The sequence below is a fragment of the Ambystoma mexicanum genome, chromosome 7q (assembly GCF_040938575.1).
Source record: "Ambystoma mexicanum isolate Mex_15411 chromosome 7q, UKY_AmexF1_1, whole genome shotgun sequence".
In the NCBI taxonomy this organism is placed as follows: domain Eukaryota; kingdom Metazoa; phylum Chordata; class Amphibia; order Caudata; family Ambystomatidae; genus Ambystoma; species Ambystoma mexicanum.
In genome coordinates this window covers 1031993345-1032017244 of record NC_090941.1, presented here as the reverse complement: position 1 = coordinate 1032017244, position 23900 = coordinate 1031993345, and the positions used below count along the sequence as shown (strand labels likewise).

The 23900-nt window shown below is 47.2% G+C and overlaps 1 protein-coding gene across 1 annotated transcript in view; it reads left to right on the top strand.

Annotated features, from left to right (window-relative positions):
• Window positions 1-23900, top strand: part of LOC138528109 (protein sel-1 homolog 3-like) — a 397280-nt gene that overhangs the window by 4386 nt on the left and 368994 nt on the right. The window contains exon 2 of the mRNA XM_069639562.1: window positions 13383-13917. Within this exon, the coding sequence (XP_069495663.1) occupies window positions 13383-13917 (535 nt within the window). The remainder of the gene's footprint in view (window positions 1-13382; window positions 13918-23900) is intronic.

Sequence of the window (23900 nt, the reverse complement as noted above, 5' to 3'; positions counted from 1 at the left end):
TGTACAACCTTCTCGGAGGTATCCATCATAAGATTCCAATTGAAGGTGCAAGGTGCACAAGGATATATTAAAAAAACGAATTTCATATGCATTCGACCCTTTCCCATTTCATTATCTATCCAACAAGTCTTGTAATGGCCTCCAAATCCAGCAAAACAGCTTGTTTACGGCTCTGGCGGGAGAGTAGCCTGCGCTCCTAGGAAACCCTTTCTGACAGTCCACTGAGCCTCTGAATGAGCAGGAGCCTAGTAACTGAAACATGTGCCAACCAGAAGGACTGATACTCTTGCCCCTTATACCCAGATCCACCAATATCATGAGATCGCCCCAAGATGGCCGCCTTTTCTGCTCTACATGAAAAGTTTGTCAAATATCCGTTCCCACTGCGTGCGAATTTTTGGGTATCCCACTAAAATACTCACTGAATATACAGACTTTCCCTACACAATTGACTATAAGATATATCTTTATTTCCTCATTTGTTTATTGATTAACCGGCTTAAGGTTCCCCCCACTTGAAATTGCTCAACGCAGTCATTTGCAGCAATGCTGCATAATTTCCTAATCAGTTGCAGGGACCACCTTATGACCTCTCCAGAATGATCAACTGGAACCTGACAGTTACAAGATGCCCCACCCCGCTGAAGTATTAAAAAGTTTAGAAAATAAGGAGTTTCCTCTGAGCTTTTTGGCAATCTTGAGAAACAAGTCGTACTCTGCCCGATTCTCTACGCTCCTTTAGAAAACATCGAAGTTGTCGAAACTGAATACTTGTAAAACCCCCAAATTAGATTCCAGAAACTGAGACTTCTCCATGCATTAGTTGCCCCAGGCATGTTAGGTCACACTCTCCCCCCACTGTGTGGCATAGCTATCGCAATCCGTGCTAGGCACGCCTGTGTCAGAGTTGTGAAGGGATTGCATGAGAGACAAGTAAACAACAAGACACAGTGAGCCAGGCTGATAGATAAACAAGTTCTTATTATGAACAAATGACAGCTGAGATTTGGAGAGAGTGTTCACAAGTCACAAGGAGTTGTCAGAGGTATCTCTGAGGACTGTACAACTGTGCCCTCCTATATAGACAGATCACTAATGTGACATCACGCTGGCCCGAACCCAGAGGGGCACTACCTGACAGGTTTGCATAACAGTAACGCTCCCTTCTAAGCACTTTCCCGGGGCTCGAACCTGTGTTGCTCCATGACGTCTTGCTTCCAAGGCGAGTGCGTTACCCTTGAGCTATCCACCCTGCATTCCTCCTGTTCTTTTTTTGAACAACACAAAGTTTATCTTCACGCCCTGTGAGACCCAAAGCAATGTGACTGCGCTTGCTGCCCAGGTAGAATACTGGAGATCCAGTGATGGTAGACCCCCCTCATCAAAGACCCCACAGAATACCTGTCCGCCACGTAGCTCGCTCTTATCATTCCCTATAACCCTAGAAATATAATAATTTTATTGATTCAATGAGGAGTTTGCTAATGCCCACAACAGATAAATACTTGTTGGCAAAGTAGTGATTTGACTGATTCTATATACATTACACATTGGGATTTCATTCCATTGCTGCGTTTTGCACCCCCTCCCCCCAACCCCGTGCATTTTCAAAGTTCCCAGGTGCAAAAGCTACACGTCTTTAAAAAGAGTAACTCCCAAGTAAACAGCTTCATTGCCAATTAGGTCCGAAATACACTGCGAATGCCAAGGTTTTGTTTACAAGGGGGACTTCTACAGATAGCCAGGGACGCTTCCAAATTCTTGAGCCTGATGCACAATGTGTGGGATGGATCCTTCCAAATTTCCAAAACAGGCTACAGTATGGTCAGCGGTCGACAGCTTCACCGCTCCAAGTTACGGAATAGATACTGCGCCGCTTCTACATAACTCACTGAGCTACTGTCTCTATAGGAGTGGAAAATAGTACTGGTGAGATGGGTACCACTGATGAGTCACCCTTGATTCCCAGAATGCATCTGATGTCTCCGCCCTCAGGGCGACTGCTACACCCTGATTCTCATGGCAATGTTGCATACTTCTTAAGAAGACTTCCTGTTTTCCAATTTCAGCCCAGAGGAAGTCCTATCTCACCAAATCAACGGTGCTTTGTATTGGGGAATGTACAGGAGCGCTGGGACACCATCTGGGAAGCTAAAGCCAAAAGACCTTGTGTGGGATGTGTGTGTTGTATCCTTAACTGGCATAAACCTGTGCTGCTCCGCCCCAGTGACCTGACCAGCCAATGCATTCGAAAAGCCATTGCTGTCAGCATTTCATTGCAAACGTGATCAATACTGAGCCAAACCATAATTCTCTCTGTCTTTCTTGTAGAACACAATATGTAACTTTACACCCTAACTCTATTTCAATCGATCATTCTTCAAACAGTGCCTGCCAGCAATCACAGCATTGTCTGGAAACTTGACAGAGCTACTGTTAGTTTTACAATGGTAGCGGGCGCCCCTCTCTCGCAAGAACAGACATGATAACCTGTTCAGTGGTTATTAACCACTTGAGAGTTTGCAGCCACTGCTTTTACTCACTGTGCCTTTCACAGATGGGAAATATCCATTTGCACATCAATCCTTGTCCTGCCCAGGGGCAGTCCAGCACCGAAATACAATGGCAATTCCAATCTGAACGAGAGTACCACCAGCAACCCCATACACGTGTTTCACCCTTGTTGGGGATCATCAGTGAGGTGAAGCTGATGCCTCTCTAAGCACAGTGAGAGGGAGACCACGTCTGGTTGCCCCCAGGAGACCTAGGGTTACCAATCCCAGGTTCCTTAAAAAATAGTTTTACAATGGTAGCGGGCGCCCCTCTCTCGCAAGAACAGACATGATAACCTGTTCAGTGGTTATTAACCACTTGAGAGTTTGCAGCCACTGCTTTTACTCACTGTGCCTTTCACAGATGGGAAATATCCATTTGCACATCAATCCTTGTCCTGCCCAGGGGCAGTCCAGCACCGAAATACAATGGCAATTCCAATCTGAACGAGAGTACCACCAGCAACCCCATACACGTGTTTCACCCTTGTTGGGGATCATCAGTGAGGTGAAGCTGATGCCTCTCTAAGCACAGTGAGAGGGAGACCACGTCTGGTTGCCCCCAGGAGACCTAGGGTTACCAATCCCAGGTTCCTTAAAAAATAGTTTTACAATGGTAGCGGGCGCCCCTCTCTCGCAAGAACAGACATGATAACCTGTTCAGTGGTTATTAACCACTTGAGAGTTTGCAGCCACTGCTTTTACTCACTGTGCCTTTCACAGATGGGAAATATCCATTTGCACATCAATCCTTGTCCTGCCCAGGGGCAGTCCAGCACCGAAATACAATGGCAATTCCAATCTGAACGAGAGTACCACCAGCAACCCCATACACGTGTTTCACCCTTGTTGGGGATCATCAGTGAGGTGAAGCTGATGCCTCTCTAAGCACAGTGAGAGGGAGACCACGTCTGGTTGCCCCCAGGAGACCTAGGGTTACCAATCCCAGGTTCCTTAAAAAATAGTTTTACAATGGTAGCGGGCGCCCCTCTCTCGCAAGAACAGACATGATAACCTGTTCAGTGGTTATTAACCACTTGAGAGTTTGCAGCCACTGCTTTTACTCACTGTGCCTTTCACAGATGGGAAATATCCATTTGCACATCAATCCTTGTCCTGCCCAGGGGCAGTCCAGCACCGAAATACAATGGCAATTCCAATCTGAACGAGAGTACCACCAGCAACCCCATACACGTGTTTCACCCTTGTTGGGGATCATCAGTGAGGTGAAGCTGATGCCTCTCTAAGCACAGTGAGAGGGAGACCACGTCTGGTTGCCCCCAGGAGACCTAGGGTTACCAATCCCAGGTTCCTTAAAAAATAGTTTTACAATGGTAGCGGGCGCCCCTCTCTCTTAGAACTAGCTGGCATTCCTATCTGGGGGGACAGGTCTGTAATGACCTGGTCAATTTGATCTTTTCTACAAGGCTTGTCAGTTTTTTCTACTTGACCTTCAGCTAGTTGGGGAAGGTCCATTTCACCCCTTATTCAATGCGCTTTTTCCGGGTAAATGTTCCCAACCGTTCGAGCTCTTACCCTGCCAAGTTGTCCGTGGTTTCCCAATGAATATCCCATAATTAAAATTGGTTATTTATAACGCCCTTAATACCCACATGGTTTCTAAGCACGGACGCGGGCTTCAGGTTGTCTGGCTTCCAAGGTGAGCGCGTTGCCCCTGAGCTATCCTCCCGTAGCCACAGGGCTATCAGAATTGTTAAATCGCCTTCATTTTTGGTAGAGGGCCCTTACTACCAGGATTGGCCTGCTCTGTGTGCGGAATATTTATTTGTTTATTTATTGGACATGTGTATGGCGCCTATACACAAGTGTTTCCAGGCACCACAAGACAAGAGGGGGAGCATGGGATATCATAAGAAAAAAAACAGCAATAGGAAAACAAAGAGACGATTATATTGGCCTTGTGACAACCCTACCGTGCAAGTGCTTCAGGATATAAGTGCAAGGGGGTGGGGGAAGAGGGAGAAGTGCAATAGAGGGGGGACACCCAGAGGGTGGGGGGACAAGTGCTGTACAGGCTAGGTGGCAAGTGCCAGGGGAAAGAGGGCAGAGGGGAGACAAAGTGCAGTGAGCAGGCAGACTGGGTAGGGATAGTCCGGGAAAGGGAGCCCTAGGGCGAGTGCTGATTGTAGCCTCATTTCATGACAATACACATAGAACTGTATGATACAAAGTGTAAGTGTGGGGGTGGGCATTTACATAAAAGGTATGCAGAATGTAACAGAAGTGCCAAAGATTTGCCAACACATATTTTCATATCCACATTGCCGCCCCAGCGGAAGAATGAATGGCTGAGTCGGTCTTGCTAAGTTTTCAGTCTGTGATATGAGGGTTACACACCCACTATGCAGTGTTGCCCGTGTGATGCATACGCTATATTCAGCATAATTCAGGTCCTATCGGTGAGATGTGGAAGGGCCTCCTATTACACTTGCCATGCTCCGACACACAGCCTTCGGTGCTCATTTCAAGTGCCACTGTTTGTAACATCCCCTTCCGTGAATACCAATTAGTGTTCTGAAGGTTACGACGAACAGGTGGGATTCCATGAAAGGCATTGGGGCAAGTATTATGCATCTCTCTTTTCTTTTCCTCTGACAGCAGCAAACTAATGTATTTAGTAAAAAACGACTGCTCCCTCAATCCTCGTCCTATTCCTCCTAGCATCCACCAATAATCCAACATGGCCGCCACACTTCCTCTGTTTGATATGTGGATGGCAACATGGCCGCCACACTTCCTCTCTTTGGTATGTGGATGGCAACATGGCCACCACACTTCCTCTCTTTGGTATGTGGACAGCAACATGGCCACCAAGCTTCCTCTCTTTGGTATTTAGACGGCAACGTGGCCACCACACTTCCTCTCTTTGGTATGTGGACGGCAAAAGGACCTCCACACTTCCTCTCTTGGGTTTGTGGACGGCAACATGGCCCCCACATTCCCTCTCTTTGGTATGTGGATGCAAAAGGATCTCCACACTTCCTATCTTTGGTATGTGGGCAGCAACATGGCCGCCACACTTCCTCTCTTTGGTATGTGGACGGCAACATGGCCACCACGCTTCCTCTCTTTGGTATGTGGACGGCAAAAGGACCTCCACACTTCCTCTCTTGCGTTTGTGGACGGCAACATGGCCACCACACTGCCTCTCTTTGGTATGTGGACGGCAACATGGCCGCCACACTTCCTCTCTTTGGTATGTGGACGGCAAAATGGCCGCCACACTTCCTCTCTTTGGTATGTGGACGGCAACATGGCGCCACACTTCCGCCACACTTCCTCTCTTTGGTATGTGGACGGCAACATGGCGCCACACTTCCTCTCTTTGGTATGTGGGCGGCAACATGGCCGCCACACTTCCTCTCTTTGGTATGTGGACGGCAACATGGCCACCACGCTTCCTCTCTTTGGTATGTGGACGGCAAAAGGACCTCCCCACCTCCTCTCTTTGGTATGTGGACGGCAAAAGGACCTCCACACTTCCTTTCTTGGGTATGTGGACAGCAACATAGCAGCAACACTTCCCACGTCTTGACAGTCAGAGAGGCTGCAACGCTCTCCAAAGCGCCTTTATTCAGATACATGTCTGAGACAGATGCTCACCGTTTGCAACAACATCGGTGGGAAAGGGAGGGAGGGATAATACTTACCTCCCTGCCTTTAGCAGAATTGTGGCTGGATTACGGAACCTTATTTGACCAAATTGGTATCCTTTGGCTTTGCATGTAAGCTCCTATTATACGCACTTCAAGCCTTGCTACATCCGCTGTCAAAGCATGTGCTATAAATATACAATAGAATGTTTCTAATGTCAATGGTTGGACCAGTCAGCTGATTTGGGAATATCTTCAGGTCTGGCCCCTTCCCAAAAGTCCTTTGAAACCAAAGCTCCCCACCGCCTGAATGGGTGCCAAATGTAAGCACATAAATTCACACTTCTTTTCTTACCTCTCTCGGGAGAATAGCTCAGGGGCAACGCCCTGGAAACAAGACGAAGTGAAGCAACACAGGTTCGATCACCGGATCCGTGATAATTCCCCTGGCCAAGACAGGGGAGGAAACTAAAGCATAAGGTATACGAAAAGAAGAACACGGTCTCAAAAGTAACTGTCATCATATTGTTTTAAGTAAAGCATCATCTCGGGTTATTAGGGAACAGGGGAAACGGAATGATTCCAGAAGAAGCCATAGTGTGCTGACATAAATGGAAGGCGACACCAGTGGGAGCAAATACCCTACCTTTTGGATCCAGTCTCCGGAAAGCCACCAAACACATGAATGGCACAAGCTTGGCTGATAAAGACTTACAGAAAGGTGCATATTATCAGGCCATCTTCAAACAAGGCCAAAATGACATGAACCAACCACAACTGGGAATATGGCGTGACGTCATACTAATAGATGTCCCCTTAACCTTAAACCCACCCACCAGCTCGTGTTGGACTGATTCAGCTCACCGGTGCCCATTTACTGTAGAATAATCAATAGGATGAAATGTTTGGCAATCCTGCAGAAAATGGACCAACTGATCTCGAACTGCGTGATGGGGATTTTATGCGCCGCTGCGAACACCAGCCAGCTAAGGGATTCCAGGCAGATCTGTACGACCGAGGCATACTGGGGTACCCAGAATTCATTGATGGGAAGGTAGACCACCCTTGCCTTGGGCACTGATTGCCTTTAAGTAACATCAGATTGCCCCCGCAAACACTTGTGAGGAGTTTGGTGAAGTAAAATTGAACAGGTACCGGGCCTGAGAGGGCCAAAAGGGGGCAATGAGTAGCAACGTTGCCCCCGCTTCTGAACACGAAGTAAGGCACGAGGACTCTTTAAAAAAGGAGGGGAAACCTAAAGGCAGCCCTAACTCCATTCTTGGGCACGTGTGTCGCTGGTAAGCGCCATCAGGTCTGGTCTCCGTGTGAAGAACCTCGGGAGCAAGGTGTTAGATAGATCTGATCAATTCGGCTGATAGCTTCTGCATTCCATGAAAGACCTGTCCACGCGACTGCCAATCCGTCGTATCCCTCCAGTGATGAGAACACCCGTCTGTGGCTCAGTTATCCATCGCAGCAATGAATTCTACCTGAACCTTTATCTGCCTGGACAGGAGGAAATCCCCACAAAACCTTTGCCAGATCTGTCGGCTACCTGAATCGGGACACTAAGGGCCGGCGCCCGCCATGCCTCCTGCGTCGGCGCATTCGCCCGCCATTCACTGCACTGTATGAGTGGGGGGAAACCCGAGTGATTTGATGTAGCATGCTGAGGATTGGTTGAGCACCCTTCACCTGATTGTGCACCAGAATCAGTCTTTTGCGAAACACCGAACTGCAAAGAACCCGGTAAGAATCTCTAAACAGTTCATGTGAAACTGGAGCTCCTGCCAAGATCACCCTCTGCCACTGGAGACCCTATCTCAATGCTCCCCCAACAGGCGAGGCTGGCCTCAGACTCTAACCAATTTGAACATCTAAAGCTGCTCTTCCTTGCTTTCATGTGTTTTGGCCACCATTTGGACTCTTTGTGCGCTTCGAAGAAAAGAAGAACCCAACCTGTCTTAACCTCTCTGAGAGTACTGTAATGGAGAGGGGGCAGGAATTATGATACAAAGGGATGCTGATGGAAGCCCAACTCTTGTGGCCAACTGTCGCAGAGCAGCCATGCGTTGTCCTCAAGAAGTGAGAACTGTCACCTCTGATTGGTCAGACCTTGTCATCGGGAAGGTGAGGGAGCAGATCCTAAGAACTGATATGTCTGCGCACGACGGATCTCTGTTTTATTTCTCCAATTTATGACAAATACCAAAGGCCCTAAGAGGCTGATGGTAATATACATGTGACTCAATAGCAGGGACATATCCTGCGCCATAGTTAGGACATTGTCCAAGTAAATCAATAACTTGATACCCTTTCCATGCAAGAAACAGACTATTTGCTATAATAACTTGATTAAACACAGAGGTACGAAGAGAACCGAAAGGTCAAAGACTAGAACTGAAATATACTCTGACGCCATTAGAAGAACATCTCAGTGTTCCTGAGCAATTGCAATCCTTAGATAGGTATCTGTGAGGTCCAAGCTTATAAGCCAACAGCCCGGCCTCAAAACCTCGTAATAATGCACATGTCTCCATCTTGAACTGTGTGTGTTACCCACTGATTGAGGGACCTGAGGTTGACGGCTGGATGCAAGGAATCATCCCCAAAAATATGTTGGTTGGGAAATTGAGGTTTCTGACCCTACCCAGCTCTGTAGCCTTCTTCTTCCACAGCTGCAGAATCTCCCTGGACGGTGTCTGGGACTCTTGAGTCCTCTGATCCTGGGAGGCTGGAATGACCATCCTTCTGGTAAATTGGGATGAACTGATCCTCAACCCCTAACCCAACCGGCTCTGGTGGAACCCTGCATTGGGAATGGAGGACTGAGTGAGGGGTTTCCGTTCTCAACTACATTAAAACTGGAAACAAACTTCCCAATTTCCATGCTGGAGCCATCCCCAAAAGAGAACATCTTCTGTGCTCCCCCCCCCCCCCCCCCACCTCTTCCTGGTCCCAGCATCAACAAGGCCAGATAACTTGAAATTTCGTTTTTAAAAGAATCACTTTATTTATTTGCTTAATAATGGATGCATTGGTATCTCCGATAAGGCAGAAGGCTCTCAGTGCTCAAGCGGGTAGTAATTGCCAGAGCAGGAGGCGCCACCTTCTGTGTCACAGCCCCTACCCTCTGGAACTCCTGACCTCCTAAGATCAGAAATGAACGCTGCTACCTGGCCTTCAAGAGACTTGTGAAAACCTGGCTTTTTGACAAATATGACTGAACTTTAACCTGTAATGTGATGCTGCTTTATGTCGCCCTTCTTTCTCACTGGTTCAAATGATGTGATTCCTCTGAGTCTGGGCGTTACACAAATACAATAAATAAATAAATAAATAAATAAATAAATAAATAAATAAATATTTCCGGGTTCAAAGGCCCCTCTGTAACCTTTGCTTCTTCAGATGGACCCGCCTCATTACACGGATGGCGGTAAGGATTTACCGGTACCGGTAAGATACCGGTACCGGTAAATCCTTACCGCCTTACTACGAGGTCCCTTTGCGGGTTGGGGGATTCAACGCCTGCTTTTTCCAGGCGTTAAAAACCAACCCGCAAAGGGACCCAGGGAGCTAATTACGGTACCTCAATTTGCGGTACCGTAATTAGCGCCTTCCCCATTCCCATTATGCCCTATGGGGCAAAAATGGGAATTGGGAAGGGCAATGGTGGAAGGGGGAATTACTGCCCCGCCAACCTTGGAATGGGGCGGTAATTCCCCTTTCCGCCAAGGCGGTGTCGGTATTTTACCGGCATGAACCATGGCGCTAATAGCGCCATGGTTCTCCGCCATCCGTGTAATGAGGCCAATAGTCTTCAGAACAGGACTGCCCATTGGTAGCCCTGTCAAACAACCCAGGCTTTATATGCACCTTTCCTTATATTTATGCCATAGCAGGAGAAAAACAAACAGTTGAGGACCACAACCTGTATGGAAAGTAGCTTATCATTCATAGTAGGCTTAGACCATTCCACCCTCATTTTTTCCCTACAATAATCTTTTAATTTGTGCCTTAAAAAATGCTGGACAAATCTTTACACATGGAGCAGGACAAACCAAATTGGCTAATTTCGGTGTGTAAGGTCGAAAAGGTTCAACTTTGGCTCACCCATATTGGTCCAAAACCCATTAGGTTCTAGGGATACATTCTGACGTGTAACAATGCCACTATCTGGGAAAACAAAGAGAGTATCGGAATGACTGGGGAAGCTGGGCAGCTGCCACGGAACTGACCTGCCTCGTCTCCAGGTTTAGCTCGGTGACTCCGGTTTTCCACGGCCTTCTCCGGGTCTCCGCGGAAGAGCGTGGAGTCTCCGGGAATTACGGGCGCCCCAGCCATTCCGCCCACACCTCCATGTTATTGGCTACAAAAAGAACATTAGTGGCCAATTACATGAAGGTGCGGGCGGAGGCACTGTGTGGCGGGGAAAGCCCAGAAATGGTGGACCTCAAAGGGAACTGCTAATAGCCAGATGAGTAGCATCAGGGCGGCAGTGAGGGCAATATCTGATTTGTTTCACCTGAAAACTGGGTCAGAGGACAAGCAGTGCAGGTTCCTCCTTCAGGATGTTAGGGAGACTGGGGAGTGGGAGGAGCTCTAGTGGTGGTGCGCAGCTGACAAGGGTGACTAACGGCAAACATCATCTCTCCAGATGGAAATTTCCACTCCGGCCCTTGAGGAGCCATCCCAAGGAGAGGAAGATGATATCTGGCGCTATGTCACCACACCGTGTAATGTTTTGTGGTTTTCAAGGTATTGGTGGAGTGGGAATCTTGCGCATATGCCGGCGTGGTATCCAGTGGCACACATCTCCAGGTTTTTGCCTTTCAAATATAGGCAGGTCTAATGCCACCATTCCTGCACTGACGACAAGCTCATCGTCGACATCCCAGCTCTCTTATGCCAAAACTGTACTCCAGTGTCTTCTGGAGGCCACGAAAGCCACGCATCTCTGCAGGTGGCCACCAGCCATTCTCCCCCAGGTGCTGCTGCGCCCGCGCACAATACAAAGCGGTCCCTCCTCGAGATTTTAGCAGTCATAACAGGCAGTTTACCAAGCAACCTATAACACTACAGTACACCAGAATAATTTCACCGAAGTCATAATAAATACCAATGCTTATTCCATAATATATTTAAACATGGAAAATGTAACCACAAAGGTGAACTTAGCTTGTTATTAGGAGCATCAAAATAAAAGAAGAGGTGTGGTGGCCATGATGAATTATATATGGAACACTGGGGGTCATTACGAGTTTGAGCTATTAGCGCCATGGCTGCCTCCAAACTCGTGTCTGGGTCCGGGTTCTCGGAATGGGGACTTACCGGGTCATTCCAACCTTGCAGGACCCGGTAAGTCCCCATTCCGAAAATCATCCCCATTCCCATTCGAGCCTCCGTAGAGCTCAATGGGAATGCGGAAGGAGCTAATAACGGGCCCGCAAATAGAGGGCCCGTTATTAGCTCCCTGGTCCCTTAGCGGCTCCCACTAAGGGCAGCTGGTAAAACCAGCTGGCCTTAGTGGGACGCGTTAAGGGACCTCGGAATACGGCGGTAGGGGGTTAACGGCACCGGCATTCTTACCAGTGCCGTTAACCCCCTACCGCCATACTGGTAATGACCATCACTGTGTCGCTATTGGTGGGAACTGGGAGGAAGGGGAGGAGTAACATCAGGAGGGATTGTGGGAGCAGTAGTTTTCTTTTAACACTGTAATTGTCTGCATGGGTGCACTATAGGAGTCTCTATGCCATGATATATAATCTTACATTCTGTGCCTACAAATTTATCAGCACGCGAGCATGCCAGGGACCGCCACCAACGACAGCACTTCCATCTGTTGGATCTCCTGCACAGTTCTTCCAAATATTTCACCTATCTGCTGTACTATGTACTATATCTAAGTCTGGCCCGTTTTCCCCTGACGAGATGCATCTGTGCACTGAGACAAATGAGCACAAGTGCAATGTATTTAATTTTTTGGACACATGGATGAATGAAATCTATATGGATATGCTTCCTGGGTGGCAGTATGAAAATAAGGCTATGGGCCTCATTACGAGGTTGGAGGTAGCCATGGTGCTATAAGCACCATGGCTGCCTCCAAACCGGGCTCCAATACCGGGTTCCTTCAATGGGGAATTACCGGGTCATTCCAACATTGGCCAACACTGGCCACCATGCCCCCTCTATTCACCCTCTTTGTCCAAAGCAAACATGGTCCACCCCCAAACCTCTCTCCGATGGCACTGGCCTGCCCCTCCACACTCTTATTTTCTCCCCGCAGGCACCCACAACTTCCCTCTTCCAGGCCACTTTGGGCCCCACCTCTTCCCATGCAGTCATTTCCGCTGCGTTTCCTAGGTGGTTTCTTTAAGAGGCGGTCCAGGAAAGGCAGTCTAAAGACTGTGTACCAAAACATTGGTATTGGATCCACTTCCTGTCTGAATCTTAAGTTACCTTACATTCAACTTCCCTAAATTACACACTAGCTCTGTAAAACTAGTAGACCACTGCTAACCAAATATAGGTCTATCCCCCGGGGCAGGAGTAACAGACACACATTCTTTGGTATCTACTCTACACTTTCTATCTCTCTTTCCCAATCAACGCCCCATAGGGAGGCCCTTTCCCCCTGAGTCACCTTGTGTTCTGCGAAAATTCTGCCATCTCAAGGAAAGATAGCTGAGTCGTGGGCCTTTAGGAGGCCCCTCCATCATCAGCACCTCTGTAATGACAACACAAGTTTCATATTCTTGATGACATCAAAATGGGGTTTGCTTTGGTGATATTTCAAATACAATTGTGAAATGATTTGAAAGGTAGGCTGTAAAGACAAGTCAAGAGTTAGAGAAAAAAGTAACAACTTGTTTCTTGCTTCTACTGAGTGAACCCCTCTGTTACAAAGCGCGAGTGCACACATTTTGCTACTTGTCAGGTGAAGGAAAAATCACCAGACACCTTTGTGCATGGTTACAAATTCCATTGGAAACCCCACAGCAGGGGTCTGCAACATTTGGCTCTCCAGATGTTTTGGATTGCAACTATAATTGGCCCTAGCCAGCATAGTCAATGGTGTGGGATAATGGGAGCCATAGTCAAACACATTTGGAGAGTGCACATGTTGAAGATCCCAGCGTGTAACAGTGCCTGCTTGAATCACTCTGTAATGTAAAGACATTGCTAACATTCTGTCACTATTTTTCTAAAGCTTGTTGCTGCTGAAAGTGACCCTTTCTACTCTGACGAAGATCCCCCGCCTTCATCCATCCAGTTCCTCAACGCCCCCACCATCCCTGTGAGTGGATACCCCCTGCAGGTCCTCTACTATTGCCCGCATCGACAGATTGTGAACTTGGATGTTTTGGCTTCCTCACTGACAAAACTGGCAGTGCCCGTCTTTAAGAAGTGCTGGCTTTGCGGTCCTCATGAAAGGGACAGACTCCATGAGATCATGCTAGACCTCCCTGATTGGCTGGTGTTCAGGGAGGACTATTTTATTAAGAACTCTGTTCTTGTGGTGGATGTACTTCTAAGGGCCTGGATAACAGATATCCTGGACGAGCCCCCTGATTTTGGCTTTTCTGACTCATTTGACAGTTCATCTGCCAGAACCTTCAGATTCCTCCAGGCGCTGTCCCCCTACAGCAGGCCTCACAAAGAACACAAGCGCACGCTATGTTGGGATCAAGAACTGGTCTGGAGATTGAGGAAGGACAGATTACACCAGTGCCCAGCAGAGCAAGGTAAGAAAACTAAAACAGGTAACAGTTATGGCTTTATTATGCATTCTTGTAAAATTTCCAGCCACCATGACAGTCAGACCGCACAGCTCAATGGTCCTGTACCCAGGGAAACATAAAATAGACTTCACACTGTTAGGCGTCTCTCATCAAGCATATTGGGCCATGAGATCTAGGCCCCCAATGAAAATTGCTGTGCACTACACACAGTTAGAGAATATAACAGTTTGTAGCAAATGACTTCTCAGACTCTGAGTGTTTGCCTTGAGAGTGCTCTCCTGCAACATGTCCCAAGGGGCATGCAGTTTCAGGTACAAACAAGGTTTCAAATGAGGAAGCCTGGGACAAGGGGGTTAGGGAGCACAGGATTAACAGCCTCCAAATAGTACATATGACTATACATTGAGGCAGCAAGAGACCACTTATTGATGGTGTAGGTATATGTCTTAAGGGCATGAAAAGTGTTGAGCAGCCAGAAGCAGCTGGCATTACTTGGGACAAACTTATGGAAGCACCCAAAGATGCACCTTAAATTTAGGAAGGCCGTCATTTTTTGCTATCTGGTATTTGACAATCTTCAAGCTGTAACTATCCTCCTAAACCTAGGCTATCAACTACACTCTCCCAGCTAATGACTTAGCTGAACATTTTGCTGCAAACATTTCCAAAATTAAAGACTCTCTCCTGAGCTTCCACACACTCCTCCTAGTCTAACCTCATCCTCTACCTCTATCTCCAACTCTAGTCACACTAATAGTCAAGAAGTCCTATCTCTATTGATGAAGGCTAACCCCCTCCTGTGCCCCATCAGACCCTATTTCTCCTCAGCTAGTCAACCCTATTGCCCCTTTAGTGGCCTCGTGCCTCACTGAACTCTTCAACCTGTCCTTCGCCTCTTCTTGCTTTGCCTCTATTTTTAAAATGGCTACGGTCATCCCTCTCCTAAAGGGACTGACCCAAATCTACCGGCTAACATTTGCCCTGTGTCTCTCCTTCCACACTACTCTAAAGTCCTTGAAAGGATTGTGTTAAACCATCTTACACATTTCTTAGACATCCACAACCTTTGAGAACCCCCACAAGCAGGTTTCAGCTCCTGTCGCTCCATCGAGACTGCTCTTGTGAATGTCTCCAACTTCATTGCCTCTGCTAAGGACTCCAACCTATCCTCTATCCTAATTCTCCTTGCCATGTCCGCTGTCTTTGACACTGTCGATCACTCTGATCTCCTTAATACTCTCTTTCTTCTTGGGATTCACAATGAAGCCCTTGCCTGACACCTCACCAAGTCTCTGTCTCCTGGAACAACAACACCTTTCGACTCACTCCCCTTAACTGTTGGTGTTCCACAAGGCTCTGTCTTGGGTGCTCTGCTCTTTGCACTCGAAAACCTCTGCTCTTGTGGCTCTAATCTCCTCCTTCACATTCTTGTACCAACTCTTTGCGGATGACACTCAAATCTTCTTCTCTTTTCCTGAACTCGCCTCTGATCTGCATCAAAATTCCAACTGGCCCTCTGCCATTAACTATTGGATAGCTTTTCACTCTCTAAAGTTAAACTCTACCAAAGCAGAGGTGCTCTTCTTCCCTGCCAAAAGCTCTCAATGATCTCTTCCTCTACCTATCCAGTTCCCACCGGACACTCTCCCCTACTCGACTTCAGCTAGAATCCTCGGTGTCATCAATGGCCCTCCTGAACTTCTCTACTTTCATCTCCAAAAGTGCAACAACAGCTGGCCTGAACTACCTAAATATTAGGACAATCAGGCATCTCCTTCTTTTCAACACTGTCAAGCATCTACTAACGGCTCTCTAAACTGGACTGCTGTGCCAGCATCCCCTTTGATCACCACAACTATGCTTTCTGTCCTCTCAACAAGATCATTAACTTTTCTACCAGGACTCTCTTCGAACTGCCTCACTTCACACCTACCTCCTCATGCCGTCACCAGGTTGGATGGCAGATGATGCAAAACAGGGCCAGATTGAACTTTCTGTTCCCGGTTCACAAATCTATCCACAGAAATGTGCCACTGCATCTATCCTCATCTATGCAACTCTACAAGCCCTCTCGTAATTTCTGCGCTGCCTCCTTGACTACCATTGTGACTCTTCACCCTCCCTGTGTTTCCCCTCGCTTCCGGTCCTTCTCTCTTCTTTCTCTACCTGCATGGATTCTCTTCCACCAGACATCCGAGAAACAGTTCACAATGATTTGCTCAAAACCAAACTAAAGACCTACCTCCTCTCCTCCAAGTTAACCCTCTTAACCTACATCTCATCTGCCTTCTAGCTAACATTTTCCCCTCGCCTCAACGCTGCCTCTGTCCCTCACTTTCTACTGCCTCCACTATAGCACTCACTTCATCCATCATGGTCACATTTCTAACACAGCTGGCTCTACCACCTACCTGCAAATAAAAAAGTTTAATGTTGGTTGTCATTAATCTATGTATGTCCACCCGTGTAGTGTCCCCGGTGACTGTTCCAGCTACTCCCCTTACAACATGGTTAAATATGTGACTCAAACTCAGCCCATTGTAAGAAGCTCACTGCTTCCCGTAAAATCTGATTTCATATCTATTGCATGTTCTTTTGGGATCCAAAGAGCATTTTTCCTCCATGTATAAATAAATAAATAACTAAATAAATGCTTCTCTGCCCTATGTGATATCCCTGAATCCCCTCGATCTTTTCCCCTCCGTGTCCGGCTTCTGCCTCCCTCCCCTTCACCTCTTGTGACTCTTAAGAAGCATAAGCTGCTGTGTGATGTGGTACAAAACACCAATACATTTATCAATAAGTGTCCCAGCGAATCAAATATTAACCTTCACCCCCTGCCCCCCACATCCGTATACATTTCTCCATATGCCCATTAGAGTCCAATACCCTGGACTCTGGCTCTTTAGATGCAGTTTATGAGTGTGTTTAGTCCAATGGGAGCCTGTTATGATTTCCAAACTATCTCAAATACAGTAATTTGGGTTTTTACCCAAATTGAACTTTTATAATGGACCTTTTGCTGTAATTGACCTAATTATAGTGGTCTTAATTGACCTTCTGCACAATTGACCTTTAATATTATTTTAGTTATTTTATATATGTATTGGGTTGGTTTTGGATTAGAAATAATTTAAGGTGATTGGGTGGGGGGTTGCAGCGGGTTTTGGATTGGGTGGGTGTTTGCGGTGGGTTTCCCCCCGCATAGACATCCTAATTGACCATCTAAATTAGGTAAATTCTCCCGAGGTCAATTGTGAAAAGGTCAATTAGTATACAACTGTAAATTGCCTCATGCTAGCTATACAACTGTTTTACTGGGTGTGGTTCAGTCTATTCGTAAAGCACCGAAATGCCATCAAAATGGTTTCTTTGCACTAACATCCAGAACAAGGAGGAAACAACTATGAATCGAAAGCCAAAGAGAACGGCCACATTTTGATCTGACAGTGGAAACCTAGGATAAGGCTGGCCAGCCCTAATATTCAGTGGGAAATAATGCTACAAGGCAGGGTTGTGAGCAGGAAAGGATGGGACTTTTCCTGTTGCCCAGAAAAGGAGAGGAACTGTACGAAATGGACCATGAGAGTTTATTTCTTAACTTGGCTTCATTTCTAATCTAAATAGAACATCTGGCTTCCCTAAGCCAAAATGTCAATGATTACTTTGGGTTTTGTAATGATATATTTTAACCAAATTACCCTGGCACAAGTGCCTGCAGGTCATGGCCTGTGAACATGTGTAGCTACTCTGGCCCAGGGGCATATCCTACAGCTATGCCAAGATACATTACCCCTAACCGCGGTGTGCACATGGCTAGGTCCATGCCCGATACCTGTGCCCGCAGCCTGCCCCAGCACCAATCCCCCGGCTGCACTACTACCAGGATGTAACTTTGCCTGGACATAGGGATGACCTTTAGCCATGTCCAGTACTGAGCAGATTGTATGCAACATGACCTCTGGAAACTCCCTGGGCACCTTGTCCTGGCTGCAGTGGCAGATGGGCAGTACCTCTAGTAGCAATACAGACAGGCCATGCCCTGCGGGCATTGTACCTAGTGGATGAGCTTCAGCCCTGCTGCAGGAAAAGTGCCTTTAGTGCCGTGCTTGCAGGCCCCATTAATGTATGTGTTCAGTGCCCAATCTCGCAGTGCCAGCTTGGACTGGCCTGCAGCAACATGCCAGGCGTAGTTCATTTAGTTGCATGTTGAAAGGCATGAGTTGTGTCCAGGGCGTGCAGGCACTGTGACCCTGGTGTGGCGTGTGAACTCCATCCACTCCTCAACATGCCTGAGACTGGGGGATCTGATTCCCCACTGTTTCCTCCTCTGGTACTTGCTGTTTAGAACCCCACACTTCCTTGTTTCTCTGCTCCCTAACCTTGTTCTTCTCCCTATGATTGTAAAGTACTCCATTGCTTCCTGAAGCTAGGTCTGCTCTTAATAAATATCCCAATGATAATAATAATTACATGCCCAGACACAGTGTCCACACCAACAGTGCTGGGCATACACTGGAAGGGTGCCTCTAAGTACAATGCCTACATCGTATGATGTCCTTCAAGAAGAGAACCCTGGGCTTCACCTACAACGATGGCTGGTTGCAGAGCACCTAACGGCAGTAGCTCGAGAACTAAACAGTGAGCTTAAAATAGTAAGCTTCATAGTAAGCCTGTGCTGTATAATTTGCAGGTGTACGATCTAAAGAAATAATACATGCGAGGAGCCACACAGGATTGAATCAAACCTACTTGCACCCAAAATCAGCAACTTAAGGTCAGTAACAGACAGAGGAATGGAAATAGGTCACAAAAGAGGGTGCCCCAAGTCCTAGCCTTACTTACACCTGTTTTATTCTATTTGCATTTTAACACACAGCAAAGTGTTTAACACAAGAGGGGTTATTGGATTGAAACCCATTATGAACTTGCACACGTCCTGATGAAGGCCCACTTGGCTCTTTGAAGAACGCTGTCGAATGCCCATATCTTCACGTGAAGGGCCGAAACACAGTGTGTCGACCAGATTGCTTTTGACCTAAACTACTCGGTCCCCCTGCCTCATGTAATATCACGAAACTGAATAATGTGTAAGAGACTAGAACAGGCAGCCCCACGCTTGTGAATAAATAGTTGAACTGCAAAGCAGGATTATGATGACCATTCAAAAACAAATTCAATGATAAACGAAGTCGGGACAGTGTTTTCGTCTTTATTGTTGTCCTAATTTAGCATAAACCCACAAATGTAAATACTGTATGCACTTGTTTGGGCACTTGATACTAACCCTGTGTCACTACCTGCACACCGAAAGGTGTTGTGCTTTAGGTCGCCACAAGCAAACAGCTATGGGGAGGTAAGAGTATTATGAGCCCTCTTCTTGGCACAACCTCTATATTTTTAGGCAAAGTCTAGAACAGCAAAAAGAAAACAGTGCCAGGGGGCTTAATCTGGTCCCTTTTCAAATAGTGTCGCACTGTCTGCAACATTAATCACCCGTTATTGATTGGATTCAAAACGAGTTTACGAAAAATATATATCATTTATTAGTTTTCATCATTTAAAAAAAACACTTTGAATAAATTCATAGTCAACATTAAAAACAACAGTAACCAGATAACTGGTATAACGTGCAGCTGCTAATAGCAGGTACCTCTTCACAATTGGAGGTAAAACAGCAGAACGGACAGAAAAAATGATATAAAATGTTCACCACAGATACCAAAAAATTACTGATAAACCCTGTGAAAGCCAGGAGTGAGTAAAGAATGAAATCACTCCACGGTAGTGTTGTGTAAATATCACCAGAGTCAGCCTAATCACTCACTACATTCATTCTAATTCCAATTCAGACATTCTCATTCATACATTCATCATTTTCCCAACATGTTTCTTTCTGAACGTGTGTGTAAACAAAAATAAACAGAAATTCTTCAGGGGTAGTCTGCTGTCTACCAAAACCAAACTGACACACTAATGATGTTGATTAGGGTACATAACATATCAATCAACTACAATCAGATAATTGCAGATTCAAGCAGGTAAAACAAACACGATAGCAAATGCAATCTCTTTTGAACACATATTCATGTGAACTGATAGTTCAACAACTCTTCTTGTCCAGTAAATGGTCCAAAAATGTTTGAGAATCAACAGCAAGGCTGGGGCGCCATATATCACAACATGAAGCTTCACAACGGAGTCCCAGAAAGATCATCCGAGATAGTTGGTCTTTAACTCCATATTAGTGCAGTCTAGAATTCCATAGAGCATCGTTGGTTATTTGTTCTTTTTACAATCTTAATTGCACAGTGTAGAAAGTAATTTAATGTGATTTCCCGTCATATTGGAGACGTTAAGGCTTATATCCTTAAGCCATCAACCGGACCCAGGATACTGTCCAATAGCGTTCCTGTGTTCACAAGTAGCTAGTATGCTACAGATGCCGATTAAAGACCGCGTAATGAAATGCCACCAGGGATTCTCCGTCTGTGCTCGCAGTGCTGTTGCCCAACAATGGTGATTGCTAAATAAAAGTATTATTATTTTTTGAATTTGTATTAAGGCATGGACTGATGCATTGAAAATTGAGTTGTGCATCTGTGTTTCCATGTTTCCAATGATGTGATGCAAAAGGTACGGGCAGTCGGTTCTCACCCTTGTGTACCATGATACTCTCCCCATCTCTGTGGATCCAGCCCCCTGTCAACCAATAAAGTGGGGAGGATCTGATTATATTATACAATGTGGCGTTAAGCCCCTCTTCCAAGGGCTGTAACGGGGGTAACGGCCCGCCAGCACAAGTTAACTGCCCGAGCGAAGCGACTCATTTCTGCTCTGTTGGATGTGCAGTTAGGCATCCATATGGGGGACCCCATTAAAATGAAGTGAGCGAAATAGGGTGTTGTGCTAAAGGATAGCAAATCCTGGCGGGCAGGTCTGCCAAAACATGCAGAAATTGCATTATTGGCACAGAAAAGATTGTGTTTGGACAATGCATATCTGAGCGCAAATCCATGGAGCACGTTTTGTAAACTTCACATGACGAGTCAGATCTGGTCCAGTAGAGGAATGGCGGATCCAAGCATTGGAGGAGTTTATACATGTGCTGTGTCCTCTTGGACACTTATCTAGCCTGTGGGCCCGGCTACTTGTCCCCTGAGTGAAAAATAGAAATAAAGCAACAGATACCAGGGAAAAATATTCTATTTAAAGTGTTATGATATAATAGGTAATTTATAACGCGCTTAATACCTAGAGGTTTCTGAGCGCAACCCGGGAATCGAACTTGTGTTGCTCCTTGTCGTTTTGCTTCTAAGGCAAGCACCTTGCCCCTGAGCTATCCTCCCAAAAAGATCCTTCTAAGTGTATTTAATGTGCTATGTGTTTACTGGACTGAACCATCCAGCCCGCCATGGGGTTGTATGCAATGTCGAAGGAATTAAGAAAAAAAAACATGGACCGAGCTCCCTTGACCAGGAGGGGGCTGGGCAGGGGAGCATGAACATTTCTGGGAAGACTGTTAAAAGAAAACTGTAAAAAAGGCAAAAGAGAGAGAAGAGGGGAGTCGGAGAAACCACCAGCTCTCTGGGGGGCTGTGACCTCAAGTAGCTCCCAGAGCCATACAACCTTTAAAAACTGGGTATCCTGTGTGGGGCAGCCTGGCATCTACTGTAGGGCTTGAGCTGCTTGGGCGCCTACAGGGCTGTGAGGTTTGCCAGCGGGGTCCAGACTGGAGAGGTCCATTGTAAAAGGCCCTGGACCACATGCGTGGGGTGCTTTGAGGTGAAACCGAGACACAGCCATGCTCCCTGTTGGCTCACCCTGGGGCAAGGCAGGGCAGGCCCAGGAGATAGGTCGGCAGGTCCTCCTGGCCCGCTTATGCTAGGGTACGAAAGGCCCAGAAGATAGGTCGACAGGTCCTCCTGGGCCGCTTATGCTAGGTGTGGCCCTGGAGGTGAAGATAAGAAGGAGGAGGCGCCCGAAGACCGCCTGCCATGTCAGTTGGGGCAGTGAAGGAAGCCACATCCCGGACCGCTTCATCATAGTGACCCTGGTGAAGAGAAGTTCCGGGAAGAGGTGGATGGAGCTTCGGCACACCGGTCGGAGCTTGAGTAAGATAGGCAGCGCTGCCCAGTCGCACAGACTCAGCGAGGAGAGGAGGTGGACAAAAACGAAGGTGCACCAGAGCACGGTGGTGAGTTATGGTGGCAACCCCTTAGCAACAAGGTCGCTGCCTGAAGAGTGGAAGGAGCCCGGGCGGCGCCAGTGACATCAGGTAGCTCCACAGGGCATCGGGCTGCCCAGGAAGATATGAAAACACAGAGGGCGTGGCAGTGATGTGGGCAGCCTCACCAGGGTAGGGGGGGCCAACCGTAGAATATCAAAGACGCTGCTGGCCATGGTGGTTACTGCGGCAGCCTCCCGGGCATGCGGCTACCTCCAAGACGTTTAAGGGCACCACGGCATGCTGTGGTGAATAAAAAGCTGGTGTTGGTGGACCGGGCCACCAGAAAGACAGTACTTTTGTAAAGGCTGTTTGGGAGGGTGGTGCCCTAGATGGTGGATGGCGCACCAACCACAAAGAGATAAAGAATACTCATAACAAACCCCAGCCACCACCAGACATTGTTAGAACACCCCAGGTACTGACAAGAGGTGGTGTTTTCAGCAGCCACACCATGTGACATAGTGTGAATACTGCTGTTGTATCATTTGAAATTTATAAATATGTGAATTTGTTCATGTATACATGTTATATGTTGGTGTGTTTGACTTTACAGTGTTAATGATAGGCATTGTTGGTGGTAGGTATATAGTTAGGTAGAGGGGAGAATGAGTTATTAGTTTAGAGAAAGGGCAGGGGATTGATAAAATGTTGTTATGGTGTGAGAGGGAAGAGGTTCTGGTTCAAACCCTAAATCACAACTGACTAGTTACCCGCAACCACGTACATCGTGGTGAGGAGGCAGGGTAGGCCAGGCCAAGGTGAGTAAGTGGCAGGAGCGGAGAAGCTGTGCCGCGTCTGCCAGGTATGCCCTAGCAGAAGATTCGGTAAGGGGATGGGGCAAAGTAAGGAGGAGGTTTGGGGCAACTGGGATTTACTCTGCCCGTCTGTCAGGTGCGGCATGATCGAGAGGCCGGGCTCTCATCAAGGCACTCCCTGTGATGAGAGGGAGTGCTGCGATGACAGAAAGGCTCACTGCGTGGTTGTTAGCATGGCTTTCCCCGTGATGAGAGGGAGCGCCGTGCTGAGACCCTGCCCGCGGCAGGGTTGTCAGCAAGGTTCTCCCTGTGATGAGAAGGAGCGCCATGCTGAGAGTCCTTCCCATGGCGGGCTTGTCAGTGCAGCAGTCCCTCTCAACTTGGGAGTACCGCGCAGACAGTCCTCGAGAGAGCACGCAGCTCCACCTCATTTGCATATTTCTGGGCCATCATGAATCATGAATTTTCCAACCCCACCAGATTATATGGCCCAGAAATTGGCCAATGGGGAGTGTCACATCACTCCATCGAATGAGACCCCCGCCCATGGCAGGGCTGTCTGTGCAGCAGTCCCTATCAACTTGGGAGAACCATGCAAACTACTCGGGAGGGAACATGCGGCTCCACCTCATAGGCCAATGTCCAGGAAGTAATGAGTTTTCCAACCCCTAGCGGCTCATATGGCTCAGAAATTGACCAATGGGGGAGTGCCACATCACTCTAGCGGATGATAATCGCACTTATCATGCTTGCTTTATCAGAGATAACATGTCAAGCCACAGAAAGAAATGGCTAGACTGGCTGCACCAAAATGCAAGTCGTGCCAGGTAATAGCACTTATGATGCTCACTTTATTATAGCTGCCCAGTACAACATTTTATGAAATGACTAGACTGGCTACACACAATCCATATCTAGCCACTAATAACAGATACCATGTTTGCTGTATCATAGACGCCCATTAGAATAATGTTTTAGCACACACCCTCACCTGCTCAATC